General features: G+C 35.6%; 1 protein-coding gene across 1 annotated transcript in view; it reads left to right on the top strand.

The window, feature by feature from the left end:
* sorcs3a (sortilin related VPS10 domain containing receptor 3a) overlaps positions 1–20,414 on the top strand; it is a 241,544-nt gene extending 221,130 nt beyond the window's left edge. The window contains exons 20-27 of the mRNA XM_058381182.1: positions 3,345–3,478; positions 4,196–4,319; positions 5,041–5,153; positions 8,605–8,736; positions 9,537–9,636; positions 11,296–11,401; positions 12,599–12,759; positions 14,126–20,414. Of these exons, the coding sequence (XP_058237165.1) occupies positions 3,345–3,478; positions 4,196–4,319; positions 5,041–5,153; positions 8,605–8,736; positions 9,537–9,636; positions 11,296–11,401; positions 12,599–12,759; positions 14,126–14,184 (929 nt within the window). The 3' untranslated portion in view covers positions 14,185–20,414. The remainder of the gene's footprint in view (positions 1–3,344; positions 3,479–4,195; positions 4,320–5,040; positions 5,154–8,604; positions 8,737–9,536; positions 9,637–11,295; positions 11,402–12,598; positions 12,760–14,125) is intronic.
* Positions 20,415–20,755: the final 341 nt, after the last annotated feature.

Raw genomic sequence — 20,755 nt, 5'->3', positions numbered from 1 at the left:
CTATGAGTGTGTAATAGAGTAGTATAGGTATAGTGGTTGCATTCTCCAGTATCTATAGTAATTTACAGTAAAACAGAAAATCATTCGAGCTGCATGATTTACATTAATGCACTCAGATTCCAGTGTCCAACTGACATTGTCTGTGTGTCTGTGTAGGTTTATGTCAGATGTCATGTAGCACTCAGACCTAACTACAGTGTTAACACACATTCCTTTAATTTAATATCCCTTATTTCAACAGGTAACATATTACTTTCATGTTTATTCATCACTTTAAGAAGCTTTTGCTGCATTGGGCTCTTGCTTCCTTAATTTTCTCAGTTTAAGCAAATCTAAAAAAGAAGTGTTTGGGTCAATTCCTTGGTTGTTATGCACACTCCATCACAGCACTCCATTATTGATTGGAAGGAAAGAATGATTGATATTTTTAATTTCACCAATGTGAACTTTTTAGTTATTTGTGAGTGGAGGCAGATGGTGGAGACAAAGTGCCAAGCTGTGTTTACTCAAAATATCCGAAAAGAGCTGGAAAATGTTCCAACAAATGAGTCAGACAAACAAATGCACAAAAACGTATGGCTAGCATAATAGGATGTTTACTATAGCTAAGTTATGTTATGCTCACACTTGTCCTAACTTTAACTGTGGTTATTTTTTGACCATTTCTTTGCTTCATAAAAAAGTTTATGAAGTGTAGTGTTTAACAGTATAAACTAGCACAAAAAAAAGCTAGGGTGTGCCTCAGTCAGCTCCCTAAGTAGTGAATCAGTGTATTGTGAATTGATTTCTGGCAACATGAATAGGTACTCACATTGTAAAACATCAACACAGGAATTTATCAACAAGAAGCAGGGCCAATATCTAAGCATAATATCTAAATATAAGTTTATTATAAAAAAAAAATAGACAGAATTTTTAAACATTTGTATTTAGTGAATTTAAAAAAAAAACACTCAATTAAAACTGAATGCCAAATAAAGTTAAAAATCAGTAACATAGGTAATCACTTACGTAAATAATCTACAACAATGTTAACAAGCTACTTACATTTGTAGATGAAGTTGGCTGAGAGTTCATTAGCTATTTTGTTTTCGAGCTGGGAGGCTTCAGAAACATCATTTCCAGTAAGGGAGCATACTGAGAATTGATGCTCCCTGGTTTCTGCAGTGCATTGTGGGTTTTTTAGGTTGTAAATGTTCCAGCGCAAGAAAAGGTTTTATGATTCCGACAGCCCTTAAAATGGCTGACTCAATGATCAATGCCCTGACTACTGAACTAGGGAGCTCACTATGACATCCTTAATTATATTTAGAAATGTATGAATGTTTGTGAAATAATTAAGCACAAGCAAACTGGGTTCTATCTTTGTATCAGGATCATACACTTTGCTAATTTTTGGACCGTAAACGTTCTAGGCGACTAAACTTGTTTTTTGAAATGAGAAAACTCATGAGAGGCATCATCAGCGCTACACATCTACAGATCTAAGTGAAACTGATTAATCCTTGCAGATTAAGTCACATTAAGAGACATTTAAATTGAGATCTTTTCTAAATAATTTACTCCTGCTTAACAGTGCATTCATCTAACTGTAGCGTCTAAACCTTAAAGCGCTTCTTTCCGTAGTTCAGGTTCTATAGCAGACACTCAAATAAATCTTGTTTTAGTTCATTCAATTCAGTTTTATTGGTAAAGCACATTTAACAGAGCTTTACAAAGTTGAAATCTAGATTTAGTTTTAGAAATCCTAATGAGCAAGCTAAAATACCATTGATTTTCAAGAACTGCACCTTTACCTAAGAGAAAAGCTATTTAACACATGAAGTCTGGCTAAACAAATAGATGTTCAACCTTGACATGGGTTTGAAACTGTGTCTGAATCTTGAACACTAATTGGAAGAATTTTCCACAACTGGTTGCCCTCTGCTGAAGTCTTCATTATTCTAGGTACTAATAAAGAGCCTGGACAGTTGATCAAAGTATATCATGTTGGATCATAATAGACTGAAAAACCACTGTGGTTAGAGCATTCAGTGCTTTATAGGTCATGAGCAGTATTTTAGAATCAAACCAATATTTTTTTACTAATATATACAGTTATTGGAATATCCAGCAGGCAAGGCATTAGAACAATATAACTGAAAGGCCATCTGTAGTCACTATATAACCAGAAATCTTTCCTTTTATTAGCAAGAGAGAATTTGTTTAACTGCTGATGTGGTGCCGGTTGGTGATGGCAGAAATTAAGACGTTATCATAACTAAGGTCCTTTCTTTCTCCGGGCATGCTAATACTCCTAATACATTGCAGTAATTGCTTTTTGGCTTAGGGGTTTGAGCATGAACCACCTATTAACCAAACACATGACAAGCTTTGGACTGTAGCAGTGACAGTGTGGGGAAAAAAAGAAAGAAAGAGTCCAGTTTTGGAATGTTAGCACTTATTTTGTTATGTGGATTACTAGATTATAAGCAATATGAACAACTTGTTTCATTAGACTTTACTAGTTATTCATATAGAAGTACATATACTTATTATTAGTAGAATAAGTAAGAATACTTATTATTATTAATTACTTATACCTATTAATAATACTTAAAATTATCCTAAATTTTTGACAGAGTAAGTTTTTATTTTCATGCAGGGGAGGGATATGAAGCTTTTGAGTCAGAAAGACCCACACTCATTAACAGACTTTACTGTCTGGTGAATTTACAATGCTCATTCATTCATCCATTTACATTTCAGGCATTTGGCAGATGCCCTTTTCCAGAGCGTCTTACAATTTACCTCATACAACTGAGCAATTGCATCAATTGCAGCCTTGCTCAGGGGCCCAACAGCGGCAGACTTGTGGACCTGGGCTTTGAACTCAGAACCTTCCGATCAGTAGTCCAATGCCTTAACCACTAAGCTACCACATCCATCCATTCATAACTGCTTGGTCAAGGTTTCCGTGGTTTACTAGTTTGTTGTTTGGGAAATAATATGAGCACCCATCTGGACCTATTGTCTGCTGGTCAGCTACTAATAATAGCCCAGGCATATAATGTGTTTGCACTTCTGTCACGTGCTGTAATATATTGGAACTGTCATTAATGTTGCTTTGCATTGTCATACAGTTATTATAGCTCTTCTTACCAACAATGTGTGTCATCTGAGTTTTCTGTGGGACATTAAGTGCTCCAGATGAATAACTAAATGTTTTGGCAGTAAATCCAGCGTAAAGAACAATATACAAAAACTGAAATTGCTGTCAAGTGGAAGTGGAATGGACAACCTTGCCAATCAGTGATCTTGTATGCACACATACTGTATGAAATATGTGCATGTTTGTGTTTCAGCTCCTGTTGAGCATATCCAGTTGCTGGCTCCATTTGTGGTCATTAAGAACAAGGAAGTGAACCTGACTGCAGTGGTGTGGCCCTCTTACTCTCGAACCCTCACCTACTTCTGGTGGCTGGGGAACAATACAGAGGTACAATCAGCTCCCTTCTAATTGCATGTTTTCTGCCTCACTTTGATGAACTTGAAATCCTCAGAGATGGCATGCTGCTTTTGAAATTAATTTTGTCATTAACTAAGCCATATGGAATATATTTCCTAATTGTCTAGCACAACAGTACACATATTATACCACATATATTAGCAACTTGTTGTACAAGAGAAGGGCAGGAATAAAGGTATAATGGGCAGCAGACTTTTCAGTCAAAATGGCCTTGACCATGGCAACCGGGGGTGGGGTGGGGGGTTAGCTGAACCACTGAACATCTGTAAAATTAAAAAATAAATAAATAAAAATACTGTATACTGGATCATCCTAGCATTGATGATACTAACATCATTTACATGTATGTGACTTAAATATATTTGATAAAAATCATATTACTATTTAGCGTAGACCTAAACCTTAGCATAATGTAAATATAATTATTTTGCACTTTTTTCACTTCTGCTAGATAGTGTGCTAACTACCTTCCTTATACATAGGCTTCTATATAGCAAAGAAATGTAACGATTGTTTGGATTTCTAAAATATGGAGTATTATATCCCAAGTGTTAGGTATTTTATTGTTGCAGTTATCAGTGACATTTTTAATGTTCAGTGTCTATTCTCAGCTTGGGAAAAAAATACCCCACATGATTCTATTAAAATATTATTCTTTGCTTACTACATGATTGCTTTTCTTGCCAGCCCATCATCACTTTAGAGGGTAGCATATCCTACGTGTTTCCAGTGGAGGGGACATACGCAGTAACGGTGCAAGTCTCATCATCCAACACCATTCTTCAAGACACCAAACAAATCGTTGTGCAAGGTGAGTGAATTCATTTATGGTGAATAACTATGAATTAAAATGTTACAGAAGGTTACACATTTGAGCTCTTAATGATTCTAGTTCGTCTCACTGAGATGATAGTGAACAGTCAGAAATGTTTTTAACTGGAAACCATGAAAATGTCCAAGAATGCTTGAAGGACTTTCTCTCGGAGTGGAATTCAGGGTTATATAGAAAATATTTTTGAGATGGGTGGATGGATGGATGCATGTATGTATGTATGTATGTATAGACAGATGAATGGGTGGATGGATGGATGGATGGATGGATGGATGCATGTATATATGTATGTATGTATGTATATATGGACAGAGGGACAGGCAGATGGATAGAGGGACGGACGGATGGACGGACAGATGGAGTAATGGATGGATGGATGGGGTTCCTTAAATAATCAAGGGTGCTTAGCTTAACACATAACACTGTATTTCATTTGCAACTACACTCTAAGCATGTTCCACATACTAAAACCTATAAGGGTTCCTCAAAACATCATCCAAAGAATGCTTTAAATTTCTAAAATTTCTAACCCTGTTCATACTGTGAATTTCATCATACAGTATTTTCTGATCAATTCAAATATCTCACTGTTGTTAAGCAAAAACCTATTTTATTACCAGAGTAATTCAGCTATTAAAAAAATGAGACAGGATACAGGAGTCCAAAATTAATCTCTGCACACTTCTTCTCTCTGTGACAGAATTCTTCAAGTCCCTGCTTTTATCTTTTTCTCCTAATCTGGACGAGGCCAATCCGGACATCCCAGAGTGGAGGCACGATGTAGGCAGGATAATTAAAAAGGCTGTGCTCCAAGTGAGTGAGAATCTGTTACCCATTGCTTGCTTGTTCACTTAGTCATTCAATGTGTCGGAAGAATCTTATACTTTTATCCCTGCTTCTCCAGCATTCACTGGTTCGAAATTCCTCAAAAAAGCTGATACAGCTTTTCTCTCAATCTCTCTCTCTCTCTCTCTCTCTCTCTCTCTATCTCTCTCTCTCCCCCTATTGGGCATGCCCCAGTTTATCACCACAGGTAGGCAGATGAGTACCTTACTCCAGAGACAGGCAGATGATTACAAATGCGTCTTTTCCCGAGGATGAAAAGAGCTCTCACACGGAGTAAATCACGAGCAGCATCCGTAGTTAATGCAAATGTCAGTCGCCGCACTCCGATCATGCTTGAGCTCGATTTCCTCTGCTGTATGAAGAGGCGAGTTCCTTGCGCATGAAGATAATGAGCTGAACAGAAAGCAGGAGTGGAAAAAGAGCTGGACGAGAGATGCTAATGGAATTATATGCAATCAACTCCGTATTGAACACACTAGTGCTCACAGTTTCTGTGTTCTGTACCTCTGTGTTTCAAGCTGTGCAAACATGCAGATACACACAGTACAAAATCCTAAATATGTGAACTCTGAATCGCAGGAATTAGAATGAAGAGTGTGAGATTAAGTCAGGGTATGAGGCAGAAGTGTAAATGTTATTCAGTGGATTTATATTTTTGATGTCTATGAACTCAGTCTTATTATAATAAACCACAGTGCTTTTGAATTCTCAAAGCGGATTGGTTAAAAAGCACCAGTTTATTTCTTGTGATATTGTAAATCAAATCATAGAGTTATATTCATGCGCTTGTTCTTATACGTTTCTATGGCAACAAATCCTCACATAATCTAAGCTAATAATAAACAAAAGTGTTATATAAGAAAAAATAATCTTAGATGTGGTGCAGTTTTCTGTAACGAGACAATTCATTTTAAGTTTTGTAGGGGCCAGTTTACACATGACAAAGGACTGTCTGGAAAAAACCGAGGAAACACAAGCAGCATTGTTCAACTACTCACCTGTCAATCTTCTGTGCATCTGATTAAAATGAAAAGCGACATCCACTAGATGGCACGGTAGAGTCAAAACATCCCTGCCAGCCATTTTTCAAGTCGAATCATAAAGGGTTCAGCTATTTTACGCACTTCCTTTGTCTTTATTTTGTCTTCATGACATGTGTAGCAAAATCAAAACAGACTTTTTGGTAAGTTTGAAGGCTGCATGAGAAGAAACACTAACCACAATAAAAGAAAATAGTCCTCAGTACTCTAGTATCAACACAATTTGACACAAAATGCTAGGTTTCTATATGCTAGGTGTCACATAGTGCTATACTGCCCCCAATATTTTTGTTGGTATTGCACCAAATGGACACAGAAAATGTGCAACAGCCATGTGTGAGTATAAACCAACCTTTTGTTTATAAAAATGTCCTGAGTCCTGATAAGAGAAGAGCTTCATTTTTCTGTCTAGCGCATGAAGGTGGAATGAAATGAATGTTTCTTGCTACTATAACACTAACCTTAAGCTTCATATATTTTATACAACTTGAATCAGGCAATTCTTACAAGCGTTTGTAAATTCTCTTATTCTCTGTCAAAAATGTGCACAGATAAATATACAGTATATGTGGGTATACTTTGTGACACAAGAGAATTAATGAAACCCCTCCACTTGAGCCATCTTCTTGACCTTCTGGCACAGAGGATATACAGGATATTCTTATGTGTTTCAGTAAGTGATTCTTTTCTACATTGAGTTATCTACTTCTTATAGACACATAGGGTTAACTAAATCTTTAGTTCTACATTTGCAATTTTTTTTTTTTTTGAAGAATTCAAAATTTGGATGTTGTCAAACAGTAGAGAGACAATACAAAAGAAAATCTGCTAAGCAGGCAATGGTCAGAGATAGTTGATAATATAAGCAAGCACAAAGGATAATCCAAAGAGCTAATCAACAATCTAAGTAAGACTTTAAAATATGGTAAAGTAATCAAAAACAAAAAAGACTCTTAAGAAGAACCTTAGGAAGCCTAGACTTTGCAATGACTCAACTTCTCAAAAGCAGGAAGTGTCCCAGAAGTGTCCTCTACTGGCAGGTCATGGGAATGTCCTGACTTTGTGGTAGAATCTTATCACCTTCTCTGGGGCTCTGAGTTTGTCTCAAGGGTCAAAATGCTTTTTTTTTTTTTTTTTTTTTTTAATGACAATGGGTTTTTTGAAACATCTCAAGATATCAGCAAGAGAACCCCTAATCCACATTATTGAGCTGTGGCTCAGAAGAAGAATTTGTGGCCCAGTGCCTGAGGGCTGAATTTCTGATCTTAGCTCAGTACTCAGATCAGCTTTTAGAAGGATTTGATAAATCAAGAACTGAATGTAGAGCAGCCTCTGCTCTGTGAGAGAGATAGATAGTTAGATCAGCCAGCACCCAGACTGATGGCCTTTACCAGCAGGCTAAATTCAGATCATTTGCAGCACTGGCTTTCATTCTCTCTCCTTGCTAATGGGAGGATTCTCTGTGTTACAGAGGTGATTATGTCCTTGCAAGGCCTCAGGGACTTCACTTGCCACCACATGTTAAATAATTACCTTGTGCCAAAGCAGCATATTCTACCACATGTGGAGAAATACTCATACCATTCACATTGAAATGATGAGGAAAATAGACCCAGCACACACAAAGAGACACACTTTATAACACTGGGCAAAATTTTTGCACAGAATCTACATTACACACTAAAATAAGATCAGTGGATCAGTGGTAAGGTTCCTTAGATTAGAGGATGGCATAAAGTTATTTTTGAATTGATTCGTCCTCTTACTTATGTAATTTTGGATCCCTTCACTGGATCTATCTTGGTCCTATTATACTACAAATGAGTATTGGAATCATATAACCCCTGGAAGTTCTTTTCCTCCAGTTTCTTTTAAGTTAGCTGCGTTAAATATTATTTATTATTAAGCATACCTGTCTGCAACATTTGTGCAATTCTGAGCTATGTTTTTTATTGTTCTTATTGGTTTTCTTTTGTTTTCCTTGTAAAATTATTGAAAAGCTCAATAAATATAATTATTAAAAAAAAGAAAGAAAAAAATGGTTACTTAAATAATGCCATAGTCCCTGGAAAATTATTGACATTAGTTATTGTTATAGTTACAATATATATAATAATATATAATTAAATAATATATAAATGACTATACTATAATAATTATTATAATATTTTGATAATTATCAATTAACTGTCATTCTTAATACAACAATTCAATACAAGAACTTATTTTATTCTTTTTTTCCCATTTGCTGTCAATCCCCAGGAACATTAACCCTGTTCTTTTTCCTATTCTGAGGTGAATTACCTTTGGAAAAACCAAAGAATACTCTGGAGACAGATGTTTTACCTTCATATCCTCTTTTTTTCTTCTTCTTATAGATAGCTGATATTCCTGCTGAGCAGCTGCTGGTGGCAGTTTTCCCTGGACTCCCGACAGCTGCAGAGCTTTTCCTGCTTCCCAGCAAGAACCAATCAGACAGCAGGAAAGGGAGTGAGGAGGATCTGGAGAAGGTGAAATAAATGTTTATACCAGAGAGCTACTACTACTATTATTATTACTATTATTATTATTATTATTATTATTATTATTGAAAATAGAAATTTGCAGAGGTCCTATAAGGCTGGCTCCAGATAAGGTCCAGTATGAAAAAAGGAAGGAAATATAAATGTCATGTCTTCAACTACAATTCCATACTTTATTTGATTAAAAGGCCATTTCACAAATCAATAGTTTTCAACTTCAAATGTTTAAATCAAATAAACAAACACTAGTGTATGGAAACAATGTGCTGTAGAGGTAAGTACTGATTAAGTGCTGAAATCCCAGCTAAATAAAACAAAATGCAGCTTCTACCCAAAACTACCCAGTTTCATTTCAAATATGGTTGATATAAAGATTTCAGCATACACAGACATAATGAGTGTCTATTCAGAATCATGTTTTGTCATGGTGAAGACACGGTTTGAGAAGGTTGGAGTGGAAGAACTTGAGTGACTTGCACAGAGCCATGACCTCAACTCCCAACTGAACACAATTGTGATGAACACTAACTTCACCCAAAATTCCTCACACAGTATCACTAATTCTTCGAGCTGAATGTGGACAAATCCTCACAGGCACATTCTAAAATCTAGTGGAAATCTGTCTTAGAAGATTGGACTTCAAAGACTATGGACTAATATGGAATGTGATGTACAACACACACCATATAATGGGTGTGCTTTAGTCAGGGGTCAGGGTAGGTGCCTGTGTCTGTAACAGTTTTTTTTTTCTTTTTCTTTTTTAAATTCATGTAATGCCTGTTCCACAGATCTCAGAAATCCTCGCCAATGCACTGAACCAGAACCTGGTAGAATTTGAACTGAAACCAGGATCCAGAGTTATCGTCTACATCACACAGCTAACATTAGGTAAGACTGATTTCCATTAGTCCTATTAGCCTTTAACCTCATGTTTCATCAACCCAGTACATATAAATTCTACTTTATAAATTCTGTAAATTTTAGCTCCATATATGTGAAATATATGTGGAGCTAAATGTTACACAATGCTGACACAAAATGTTCACTATTATTTTCTCAATCACTTGTCCAGCATAGACTTTAATTATAATGTGTCCAGCAATTCAGTATATTTAAGATATGGGGTCTAACTGATGAAAAAAAATATCAATAAAGGCAATGAGAATAAGGTTAAATCTCTGTACTGTAGGGCTGTAGTGAAGAACAAGTCATCATGTACAGGACTAGCAGAGATCGAGTCAAGCCAAAGGTTGATTCTTAGGGGGGTTGAAGCCAAAGATTAAGAGTTAAGATCAAACCCCAAACCATCCAATCCTTTAAAATCCAAGGTTTTTTTTTACATTTGATGTGTAAAAAAGACAACACAAATATTATTTTTACTGAATTGTTATTATTTTTATTGAACTCTCAGTCAAACTCTAACTTTTTTTTTTAGTGAGGCCAATGCTCAAGATAGAGACATGTTCGAGTAAAATGCTAATAAAATAAAGCTAAAAATTGGGTTCTTCCACTTTTCCTTTAGTACTTTCTAAATGATATCAACTTCAGATAAATAAAGCTTAATTAATAAATTAACCTTTCTAAAATCTCCTGTGATGTCATCATCATGTTATTTCCTGGTAATAGCTTGTATCATAAAATGGATACGATTCCTGGTCACCATCTGTCAGATATCTTTTATTTGTTCTGAATACAGTTTCAATTGGGTGTAATTATGTTGATTATTTGGTCCTTGAGACCAAAGAGGCTTGTCAGTGCTGAAAAACACTACTATTGATTTCAGATGCAATTTTATAACATAATTATATAATTACCCATCTGCAATTCGACTCGACGGGCTTTCAATTTTCCTCCAAAAGGGAAAAAAGTGCTTAAATGGAAGTCGGTTGGAGTTAAAATGTTATTTAACATGTCGATCGGGTACACCGATTCAATGCATGGTGCTTGCTGCACATTTGGTGGTGCATATAAAAATGGCCTGCGGTTAAAATGCACAGTGCCTTGCAGTGACAACAGGATCAGTAGTAACTACCTGACCTTAGCACTGTAGGACATATGGCTTTGTGCATTTACCGTGACACACTGCCTATTTGAGTGGCCAGAACTGGATTTCCCCTTAATTTTTCAGCCTTGAAAGGTCTAAAAAGCCTTCAAGCTGCTCAGGAAAAGGTCAATGGCATCGCTGGGCTGTCTGTCAAAAATCCAGCTGGCTGAAGAAAATATAGCAAAGTCTTAATGGTAGAGATTCATGGAGTGTCTCGACTCAAACATTTCCACTGGGATTTTGTGAAGTGGAGACGAGCAAGATATATCTATTTTCAATAGCAGCTCTTGCGTCTCGGGGGGTTGAGTTAGTTTTATGGTTATTTCGCATAATAGTGATGTCGTGTTGTTCTAACTTTTAGAGACAGGGTTCAGCAACTTAGTAATGATTTGTGCCGCGTTACTGTTAGAGAGCTATTATGTCGAGGTTGAAAAATATGAATAGCTGAGCAGACATTTCATCATAACTAATATATTCTCTGGTCGCTTTTTTCTTTCTCTCAGCTCCACTGGTGGACTCAATCCCTAGACACAGCAGTTCTGCCATGCTGATGCTTCTCTCCGTGGTGTTCTTGGGTTTAGCCGTTTTCCTCATTTATAAATTCAAAAGGTATGACAACATGCATGAAACTGCATGCCTATTCTTCAAAAAACTTTCACACATTTGAATTCCTGTAATGAATTTCTGTAATTTAGACTCAGGTGCCTTTTTTTTTTTTTTTTTTTGCAGATTTAGCGATATCTATAAAGATAGATTCACTATCTTGTCAGTTCTTAAAACATAATTTAGAGCAAACAGCAGCCACTCAACATAAAATTTACAGCAACAGACACAACATACTGTGCAATAAATCCATTAAGCATTTTAAGGACTTTAAAAGTTTAGGATTTTGTGATGTAATAAATTACCAATCGGACAAATTACATGTGAAAGCATTCAGACACAAGACTATTCTTCTTTCCTCTCATTAATAAGGGTTTAAAGATGAATTCTAAAAGGAGAATCAAAGCAATTTATCAGGATAATAGTCAGAAGTCTCGGTGTTCATGAATTAAACCCAAAATAATGTAAGAGAATTGATCGTTGTGTGATGGAGCTGATTATTATGCACATATAGTATGCACAAATTTTTTTTTTTTTGCCTTTCAGTGGTCAATTGTTTATTTTAATGTGCTCATTCTGCTACTGAAAACAACTTCTGAATTGAAAATTCAACAGTGTTGTGATAAATGTAACCTTTTTACCAGTACACTGGTGTTCCATTCCATCAGCAGAATGGAAACCGACTTATCAGACATTTTCAATCAGTATAAACAAATGAATTATTTTATGGCCTATAAAATGAGTCAGGGCACTGTTGGCTTTCAGTGCGAGATGTTTTTACCTCTGTTTGGATAACCATACATAATGTTAGTGGTTGAAAATAATCCCTTCATAATTTAGATGGTTACAAACAAGTACCTTGGGGCATCTCCAATGGGTTTGATATCACCATTCACTTTGAAGAGAGAAACATTTGTGTGAAAAAAAGTTCCTGTTTTTAAGAATATATTGCCCCTGGTAGGCTGGGTAAAACCAGAAATATTTGCAAGACACTACATATATTCTTAAAGCTCAGCTGTCTGTTAACCTGAGCCATTAAGCCCCACTGTGAGTGTGAGACGACAAGGACCTCTTATGCTGAAAATGGACACCCCGAAACACCAAAACTCTTTTTTAATTCATAAAAATTGTGGATAGATTGCAAAAACAGGTCCATTTCTAAGTTCTAATGAATCATTTATAACATTCCTTATTTTTTTTTAGAAAAATTCCCTGGATTAATATATACGCTGAGGTGAACCAAGAGAAAGAGCAGGAGATGATCGGCACGGTGGGTCAGAACGACACAACCCCCAAAATTAAGCTCAGCGAATTCTCCAGCCCCAAAGAGCTTATGGAGAAAGATTTAGAAGTCCGCGTTAAACGTGAGTGAATCGTTTTGATGTTATTAAATAAAATGTGTGTTTTACATTTCTAATGGGATCAACAATGTAAATATCATCTCAGCTGACACTTTTTAAACAGAGAAAATGCTTCAAGATTAAAAGATCATGTATTATAAGTAATTAAGAGGAACATCTGAAGCTTAAGATGATGATTAGGGTGAACTCAGTAGGCCCGGCTGGACTAATTTCCAATGTGGCTCCATTTCTGTTATCATGTAATTGTTTAATGACTGCAAATTTAGATTTAATTGCCACTAATGAGCAAGAAGTACAGGAATAGAGATGATGCAATTAAATGGAAACAAGATTAAAATACAAATTGCAAGCTCATATAAATGTGATCGATAATGCAGCAAGTAAATATAGAAGGCTGTTATGGGGAAAAAAGCTTTTATAATGTGCTCACACTTGTTGCAGGTTTTTATCCTGGATTTTGAAGGATTCCCCTAGAACGTTCTAGATTTCCACTTGAAACTACATGTAATACTGTTGTGCAACATAAGAGAGATGTCTGTGCTGTCATTGTTGAAATGGCTTGTAAATTGGGAGAACAATGGTTAACCTCCAATGACAGTCACCATCTAAATACAAAACGAAATATCTGTCACTCAAGATATACAAAAAAAGAGGATATTGTGCATCTAATCATTTCTTGTGCATGTGTGGAGTTCTGCTTTCACTTTAAACCATTTTTTTCAATAGTGCAACTTTAAATCTTTTAAAGAAAATAACATTTTATGTTTATAAGAAAATGGAATTCGTTCAACGCTACTTTGAGGAAGGACATTCATATGCCGTGCTTTTGGATATACTGACTATACCAACATTTTCCGTTTTGGTTTGGATTTCTTTTGTTTTTGGATGTTATTTTGTTTTGCACTTCTCAGCCACCGTATAAATTCTTCTGATTCTTCTGACGTATAAAACAAAGTCTTCTGACTGCAACTGCTTGCACTGGAACCAGTTTGAGGGTTTCATACCAATGGAGGATGAATATTCATGCAATCCCAAGTCTTATGTTATTCATGTGCAAAAATGTTCTAAATTAAAATTTATTTCTCCCCCTTCCATCAATATTATGACCAATTTTGTGTAAATTCAAGATATATATAATCCCAAATAAGTACATTTGTTTACTACTAAATAAATTACTACTAAATTCTGTTTTAATGTTATAATAATAATTGCAGTCTCTCCACAGTATTTCATTTGTCATCGGGAGCCCGTAGATACTTTACCAAGCAACTGGTGTATGTGTTTTTTGTTTGTTTGTTTTGTTTAAACTCTTAACTTTCTTCTGATCTAACATAATTGTCCTTTCCTCTTTTTTTTGCCCGTTAACCAGGTGGAATGATCAACGCCTGTGAAAGCACAAGAGAGATTCCCAACTGTACAAGTGTCTGAATGAACCAAGACAAGTTGGAAGTGCAGTGTAATCAAGTGTACAGACGTGTTGCCATTTTGAAAGTTCTGTATGTTCTCCTTCATTTTGTAATTTCAGAAACAGTCATTGTTAATAGTTTTCTAAGGACCTCGTTTATACAGATTTGCATGGAAGTCTTGTTTGATAAGATCTATGCGGAAAACCTAAACGCTTAATGAGACCTTTTTAATGATGATTAAAAACATTGCTTGTTTGAGAGAAAATAATGAGGCACAGTGGCAAGTTGAGAGCAAACTAGTCTTTTGTCCTTCACGACCATATTAAAAAAAAAAGAAGAAAAAAAAAAAAAAAAAACACAACTGTACCTTCACAATGTATTGATGGCAAAATACGCACTTCATGGGAGTTTCATTGTGTTAATGACATCTGTTGCAGAACCAGAATGTATAAAATTTAGCTGAATCCGTTTTTTTCCATCATTTTTCCATCATCAGTCATTTTATAGGACGCAAATCCAGTTGAAAAACAGGCAGGGAAAAGAAGCTTTGATGCTTGTAGCTAGTCATTTTAAGATCTTTAAAAGAAGAGAAAGAGAGAAGCAGTGCAATACTTAGGTAAAGATCTAAAAAAAAAAATATGTTGAATATTTTTCATTATGAAAATATGATCAACTTACCCAGAGATATTATTTATTCTATATCTAGATTTTTTTTCTTAAATTAATTTTGTACCCATTTTCTATTTTAACTCTCTATAGTTAACTCTCACCAACTTAAGTTAAAGGCCAGATCAACAATAAAAATGCACATTGACAAATTTGTTCATTCATAGTTGTGTCAAGCACAGACAGAGCAAAACAAACTCATAATAGATAAAAAGCAAATACACAAACAAAACACTTGGATAAGTCACTAGCAGAAAGCTAGGACTTCTTAAAGACAGGTAATTTCTAGGGCGAATGCTGGGTGGGAATAGGTGTTAGTGATTAGTATCCTTGGGGAAACTAGAACACAATCGCTGATCATGTGACAGGTCATTTGACTGGGTTTGGATGAGGATTCTGGGAAAAGGCGTTATTTAATTGCAGCCTTAATTAAATATTTTCATGCATTTGTATTGCAACAGACTGCTGTAAATATTATAGAATAGTTCAATTTTGGTATATTAACAAGTGGTGCCAAAACAATGAAAAACAATGCTGTGAAATTTAACATGCTTTAAAATTCTTTATTAAGCAAAACAAAACAAAACAAAAAAACAGTGGACAAAATGGAAAGAATCTCCTGCAAAGGCAGCAGTTGTAAAAGTTTATTTGGGTTAAGTCATCCATCTTGAAATGACCAATAGTTCATTTTAATTTCATTGTCATCTTTTCAGGATTTTTTAAATTTTTTTTTATTTTGGCCTTGTTTCAGAACATATTAAGTGAACGCCTTACAAAAACAATGCCTTATTGCCATATTACGTGTTCTGCCATCAAAACATGTCCACTTCGTAACTTAATTCCTACACATTCAAGCAAAGGATATTGTATAAAGACGTACGATAAAGTATTTCTATCAAAAAATGAGTTCTCTTGTTTGTTTGTTTTCTATCGGATATTGTGTCATGTCTCCCAGGGAACAGCTTTGAACTGTATCATCGTCACGATAGAGCTTCAGATTTTCATTTCTCTGTATATACAGCGCATACGCTGTCACTTTCATATGCTTCTAGTGTAAATATAGTGGCAAAGACAAAACTGTGAATCATAACACAGTAACAAAAAAAAAAATGTGTTGAGTTTACTTTTTATGGAATCATTGATCGTTTTGGCAAATGTCCTTGACATGTGCATGTTATTTACAAGGACGTGATCTACAGTAAGTGTTGTAGATAGTAAGCAAGCACTGTAAATAGTTCTTTTTTTAGTCATCAATGTTGGGATTTTGTTTTGTTTTGTTAGGTTTTTTTATTTTTACATAATACATATTTGGTCCTGGTATTTCCCTGTTGTTCACCTCTTTCACATAGAAATAAATTCTGTTTAGCAGAAACTATTTGGGAAATATATGAGGATATTTTAAAATGTGAAATAAGAATATTACATTTCAAATTTACCCAAATAAGGAAATACGTGATCAGTTACTATTACCTCTGCTTACTGTTTATGCAGTTTAATGCACCGTATCCAATCTTCTATGTGAAAGAGGTAATGTTTTAAGTATCATTTCTAGATTATATAACATTTTACAAAGTTATAAAAAGAATCGAATGCTCCAATACTTCGTTAAGTAGCCATCATCTAATAAGCCAGTTGTTTGCCCTTTGAATCTAGTACTTCAGTACTTTAGTAGTTTATCATTTACACCAATCAGTCATAACTTCAGAACCATTGACAGGTGAAGGGAATAACATTGATTGTCTTGATTCAGTGATAATCAAGCAGTGGGATGTATTAAGCAGCAAGTGAACAGACAGTTCCTGAAACTGATGTGTTGGAAGCAGGAAAAATGGACAAGTGTAAGGATCTGAGTGACAGATTGTGATGGCTAGATGACTGAGTCAGAGCTTCTCCAAAGCAGCAGGTCTTGTGGGGTTTTCCCAGTATGCAGTGGTTAGTACAGAACAAAAGTGGTCCAAGGAAGAGCAACCGGTGAGCCAGTGACAGGGTCATGGATGCCTAAGGCTTACTGATGCATGTGTGGAGCAAAGGCGAACCTGTGTGGACGAAACCCACAGAAGAGCGAATTGATGGAACAGTTAATAATAGAAAGGTGTCAGAACACAAAATGCATCACAGCATGCTTGAGTACATGAGGAAAAGATGGCACAGTGCACTATGGGAAGAAGACTAGCTGACAGAGGCTGTGTTGATAATGTTCCCTGGCTGATCAGTCTACATGGCTTGTTACGGGTTTCTTTCACTTAGTTTCTGTACCTCTACATCATATGGTCAAGGCAGAACTTGCTTGTCCATGCACGCGTCCCTAAAGCAGATTAGTACCAGTTATCACTGGAACTATGGCAGGTTAGTTCTAGTTATTTATAGGCAGTCATTCCATTTTCCTTCTAAAGTTAATAACCTTGTCATTTTACAGAGAAACCAGAAACTACAAAGTCACTCTGTCCTGACCACTGTTCTATGGTGGAAAACTACCTGAATGTTATATAGTGCACTGGACACTGGAGACTCCTTCCAAAAATGCTAAATAACTGTCTCTTTAAAGGAAAACATTTACCAGAAGACAAAGTGCAGAAACAAATGCATTCATGTAAACCTGTGATTTGTCTTGCTGTTTGAATTACACTCTCTAACCAATCAGAATAATTGATTTCAGCAGCACTGTTGTATAATGTTAAGACATTTTGTTTAAAAAAAAAAAAAAGTTTAATATAACCCAAAGTACACAGCATGTTTGGTATCTGTCCAATCAGGGTTGAGACATCCTCACCACAATCTGATAATGTGAGCTGACTGTGCCATCATCTCACAGGCGATTATTTTGTTTGACTGGGACTTTAGACTAGTTTATTCATTTACATTTATGATATCTGTCAGACGCTTTTATCCAGAGCAACTTTTTATTTCAATTTTTAAGCTAAGCAATTGAGGGTTAAGGGCCTTACTTATGGGCCCAGTAGTGACAGCTTGGTGGACCTCAGATTCAAACTCACAACCTTCCGATCTTTAGTCCTAATAAGCTACCACATCACCACAGACTAAATACTAGATACATTCCATTCCCACATTAAAAAGAACGTCTGAACATTCCTGCATTTATTTGTGTTTATTTATCCAAGATATTGTGGATAAATCTTTTTGTGTTCCATCATGCTTTTCAGCTTGGCACAGTTGTAAAGAGTAGTTACTATAGTTACCAATTACCAAGTTAACAGAATTTTCCTGTCACTTGTTACCATTCTTCTGTAACCTTTCTCATCAACAAGACATTTCCACCCATAGACCTGCTGTTCACTAGATAAGAGCAGATAAGGAGTTTTTTTTCTCCTCCCAAATGATGATTGATGTGAACAATAACTGAAGATGTTGACCTGAATCTTCATCTAGTATACACTGCACTGCTGCAACATGTCTGGGTAATTGCATAAATGAGTAGTTGTTCAGGTGTTACTAAGTAAGTGGTGGATAATGTGAATACATCAACAACTAAGATATAATAAAATGACCACTATCCTACTGCGAGGATTTTATCTTTTGTAAGATTTATCTCATGAAAACTCAGGAGACATTACTTATTGATAAACCAACATTAAACAAAATGTGAAGTGCTGATTCAGCGTGGGTGATGTTACTTACTAACTTCGGCTCATTTACAGTTTCCTCTTTTCTACTCTACTACACTGCACTTTATTTTTAACGGTGCAAGCATCGTGTAAACAGATAACGAGTTGGCCTGGGTTTTATTTAATTATCACAAACTCTCCTAGCAAGCTATTTCCTGCCCAAAAAAACCTAAAACCCTCATTTCCTACATGCAAGTGCAGCGATCCATGCATGCTGAAGTCAGCATGTAATTAACGTTTAGCAGACAGGAAAGCAGGACTGACACTCGTAACTCAATACACCTTTGCTCATTAAAGCTCACCACTTTTCTCTTGGCATGCTCGTCCATCACAATTCTAAGCCTTCATTATTCAGTTCAAGTGTGGCATATTCACGTGCTTTCTTTTTACTCCATTTCATGCTTGCTGATTTATATGAACATACATATAGCTCTACAAACTGTATGGAAAAACACAAAGGTTAAGGCTAGGATTAGGAGCTGGGGTTTACACAAATTTGAATTTATACATCATCCTTGCTTGGGGAAATTTGTACAGATCACACATTATTCATTTGGACATCGAATGGATCTCAAAATTGAAAAGCAAATGAAAAATAATTCATCTATTATAGAACTATCATCAGTTCACACTAGCAAGCGACAAGTTGCTCATGTCACTTGTCCAGTAGTCTCCTGTCTCCACTGTTGCTGCTTGTGGCTGAGAAAGAGAGGCTAAAATGTACGTAAGGCTATAGCTAGCTAGTTAAATCCAAATTATATAGTGTGCTAATTATTTCATGCTAGGCTTGGTAGAAAGCGAGTTAGCAGAATTGCAAAGCGAGCTAAATATACCAGTTACATACTCTAGCTCACCAAAGGCACCAATGATCTTTGCTACTTGCATGCTTTAATTTCCTTCATAACACACACTGATGCACATTTAATGAGAAGTTATATATGACCAGGAAGATAATTCCAGGGAGAAACTAAAGTAGAACTGAAGAAATGTTGGATCACACACGGTGTAGGTTTGGTTTAAACAGTCATTCAAGACAATTTATCAGATTTAATCTCTAATATGCCTAGAACTAAGAAATACTTTATTTGTAATGCTTAAATTGTGTCTCCATGTTGTGGTCATAGATTGAAACTGAATAAGCGAATGACCGCTGCTTCTTGTCGCTCGCTAGACTGACCCGAATTTTCCCTGCAAATTTTACAATCCAAATATTACAAAATTCTAGACAGTTATGCAATTTCACAGCTATTTTTTTTTTTTATTGCTTTCAATGCTTAGATTTTTGCTGCCTTTCCTTACCCTTTGTGACAAATATAGACATGCTAAAGGATTTTGGGATAAGGTGCAAAGGAATATTTCAAAATTAAACTGGTTAATTTTATTTTATTTTTTTCCACCAGTTTCAGAATTATCCATAGTAAAGACCTTGAAGAATTGATGTATGGCAGCAATGCTCTGTTTTTTTGTTACACCATTTTTACTTTCAGGAGTCTGCTTCAACTCTGGATAAGCTGATACAATATGAATGATGGTCTGGAAAGCCTGTTAGCATCTGTCACAGGATTTTACATCAGAATGTGCAGTGTGTTCAGGCTAAGAGTGTTGTAGTATATATGTACACACACACCTCAAATTGCTCATACTTACTCATTATTTTCAGTGTTTTCTCAACATGTTCTTTTTTTTTTTTTGCTGTTATCTGATGTAATTGGCTCCACTTCGGTGGGGATCATTTCTTGGTCCAGAGCAAAATTTAGCGTAAAAAAAAAAAAAAAAAAAGACTGAAAATGTAAGAAAGCAGATGAGCTAATGAGCTCCTGGTCCTTGTTGTTTATTGTAAATTGTTTCAATGGGCAACTGCATGGCTCATGATGACTGCTCAGTACCATCTTTAGTTCAGCATTTCTATAAGAAATAATTGTCATTTTGAAATTGTTTCAAATAAATGTATTTTTGTACATCAGCTAATGAGCTTGTGAGTGCATATTGTGAAGTTTGTGTGCGCCACAAAGACGCGTGGTCACACTGAAAGCTCATTGTGATTGATGAGGATCATTTTCATACAGCACAACAGTGCAGCTTGCAATTAGTTCGAGTTTGTACTTGCTGTCTCACTTTAGATTTTCACAGCAGGAAAGTTGCTGATATAATCATTGAAATGTGTTTGATAAAATCACTGCAGCTGAGGTTTGGCCACACCACTAACGCCACTGTATAAATGATAAGAAATTGGTCAAAAAGCGTTCTTAAGGCAGGGACCAAAAGATAATTTGATTTTTATAAAATACATTTATAAAATGCATT

The sequence above is a fragment of the Hemibagrus wyckioides genome, linkage group LG26, assembly GCF_019097595.1.
Source record: "Hemibagrus wyckioides isolate EC202008001 linkage group LG26, SWU_Hwy_1.0, whole genome shotgun sequence".
In the NCBI taxonomy this organism is placed as follows: Eukaryota; Metazoa; Chordata; class Actinopteri; order Siluriformes; family Bagridae; genus Hemibagrus; species Hemibagrus wyckioides.
The sequence above is the reverse complement of the archived record's forward strand: the minus strand, read 5'-3'. Positions and strand labels throughout refer to the sequence as shown.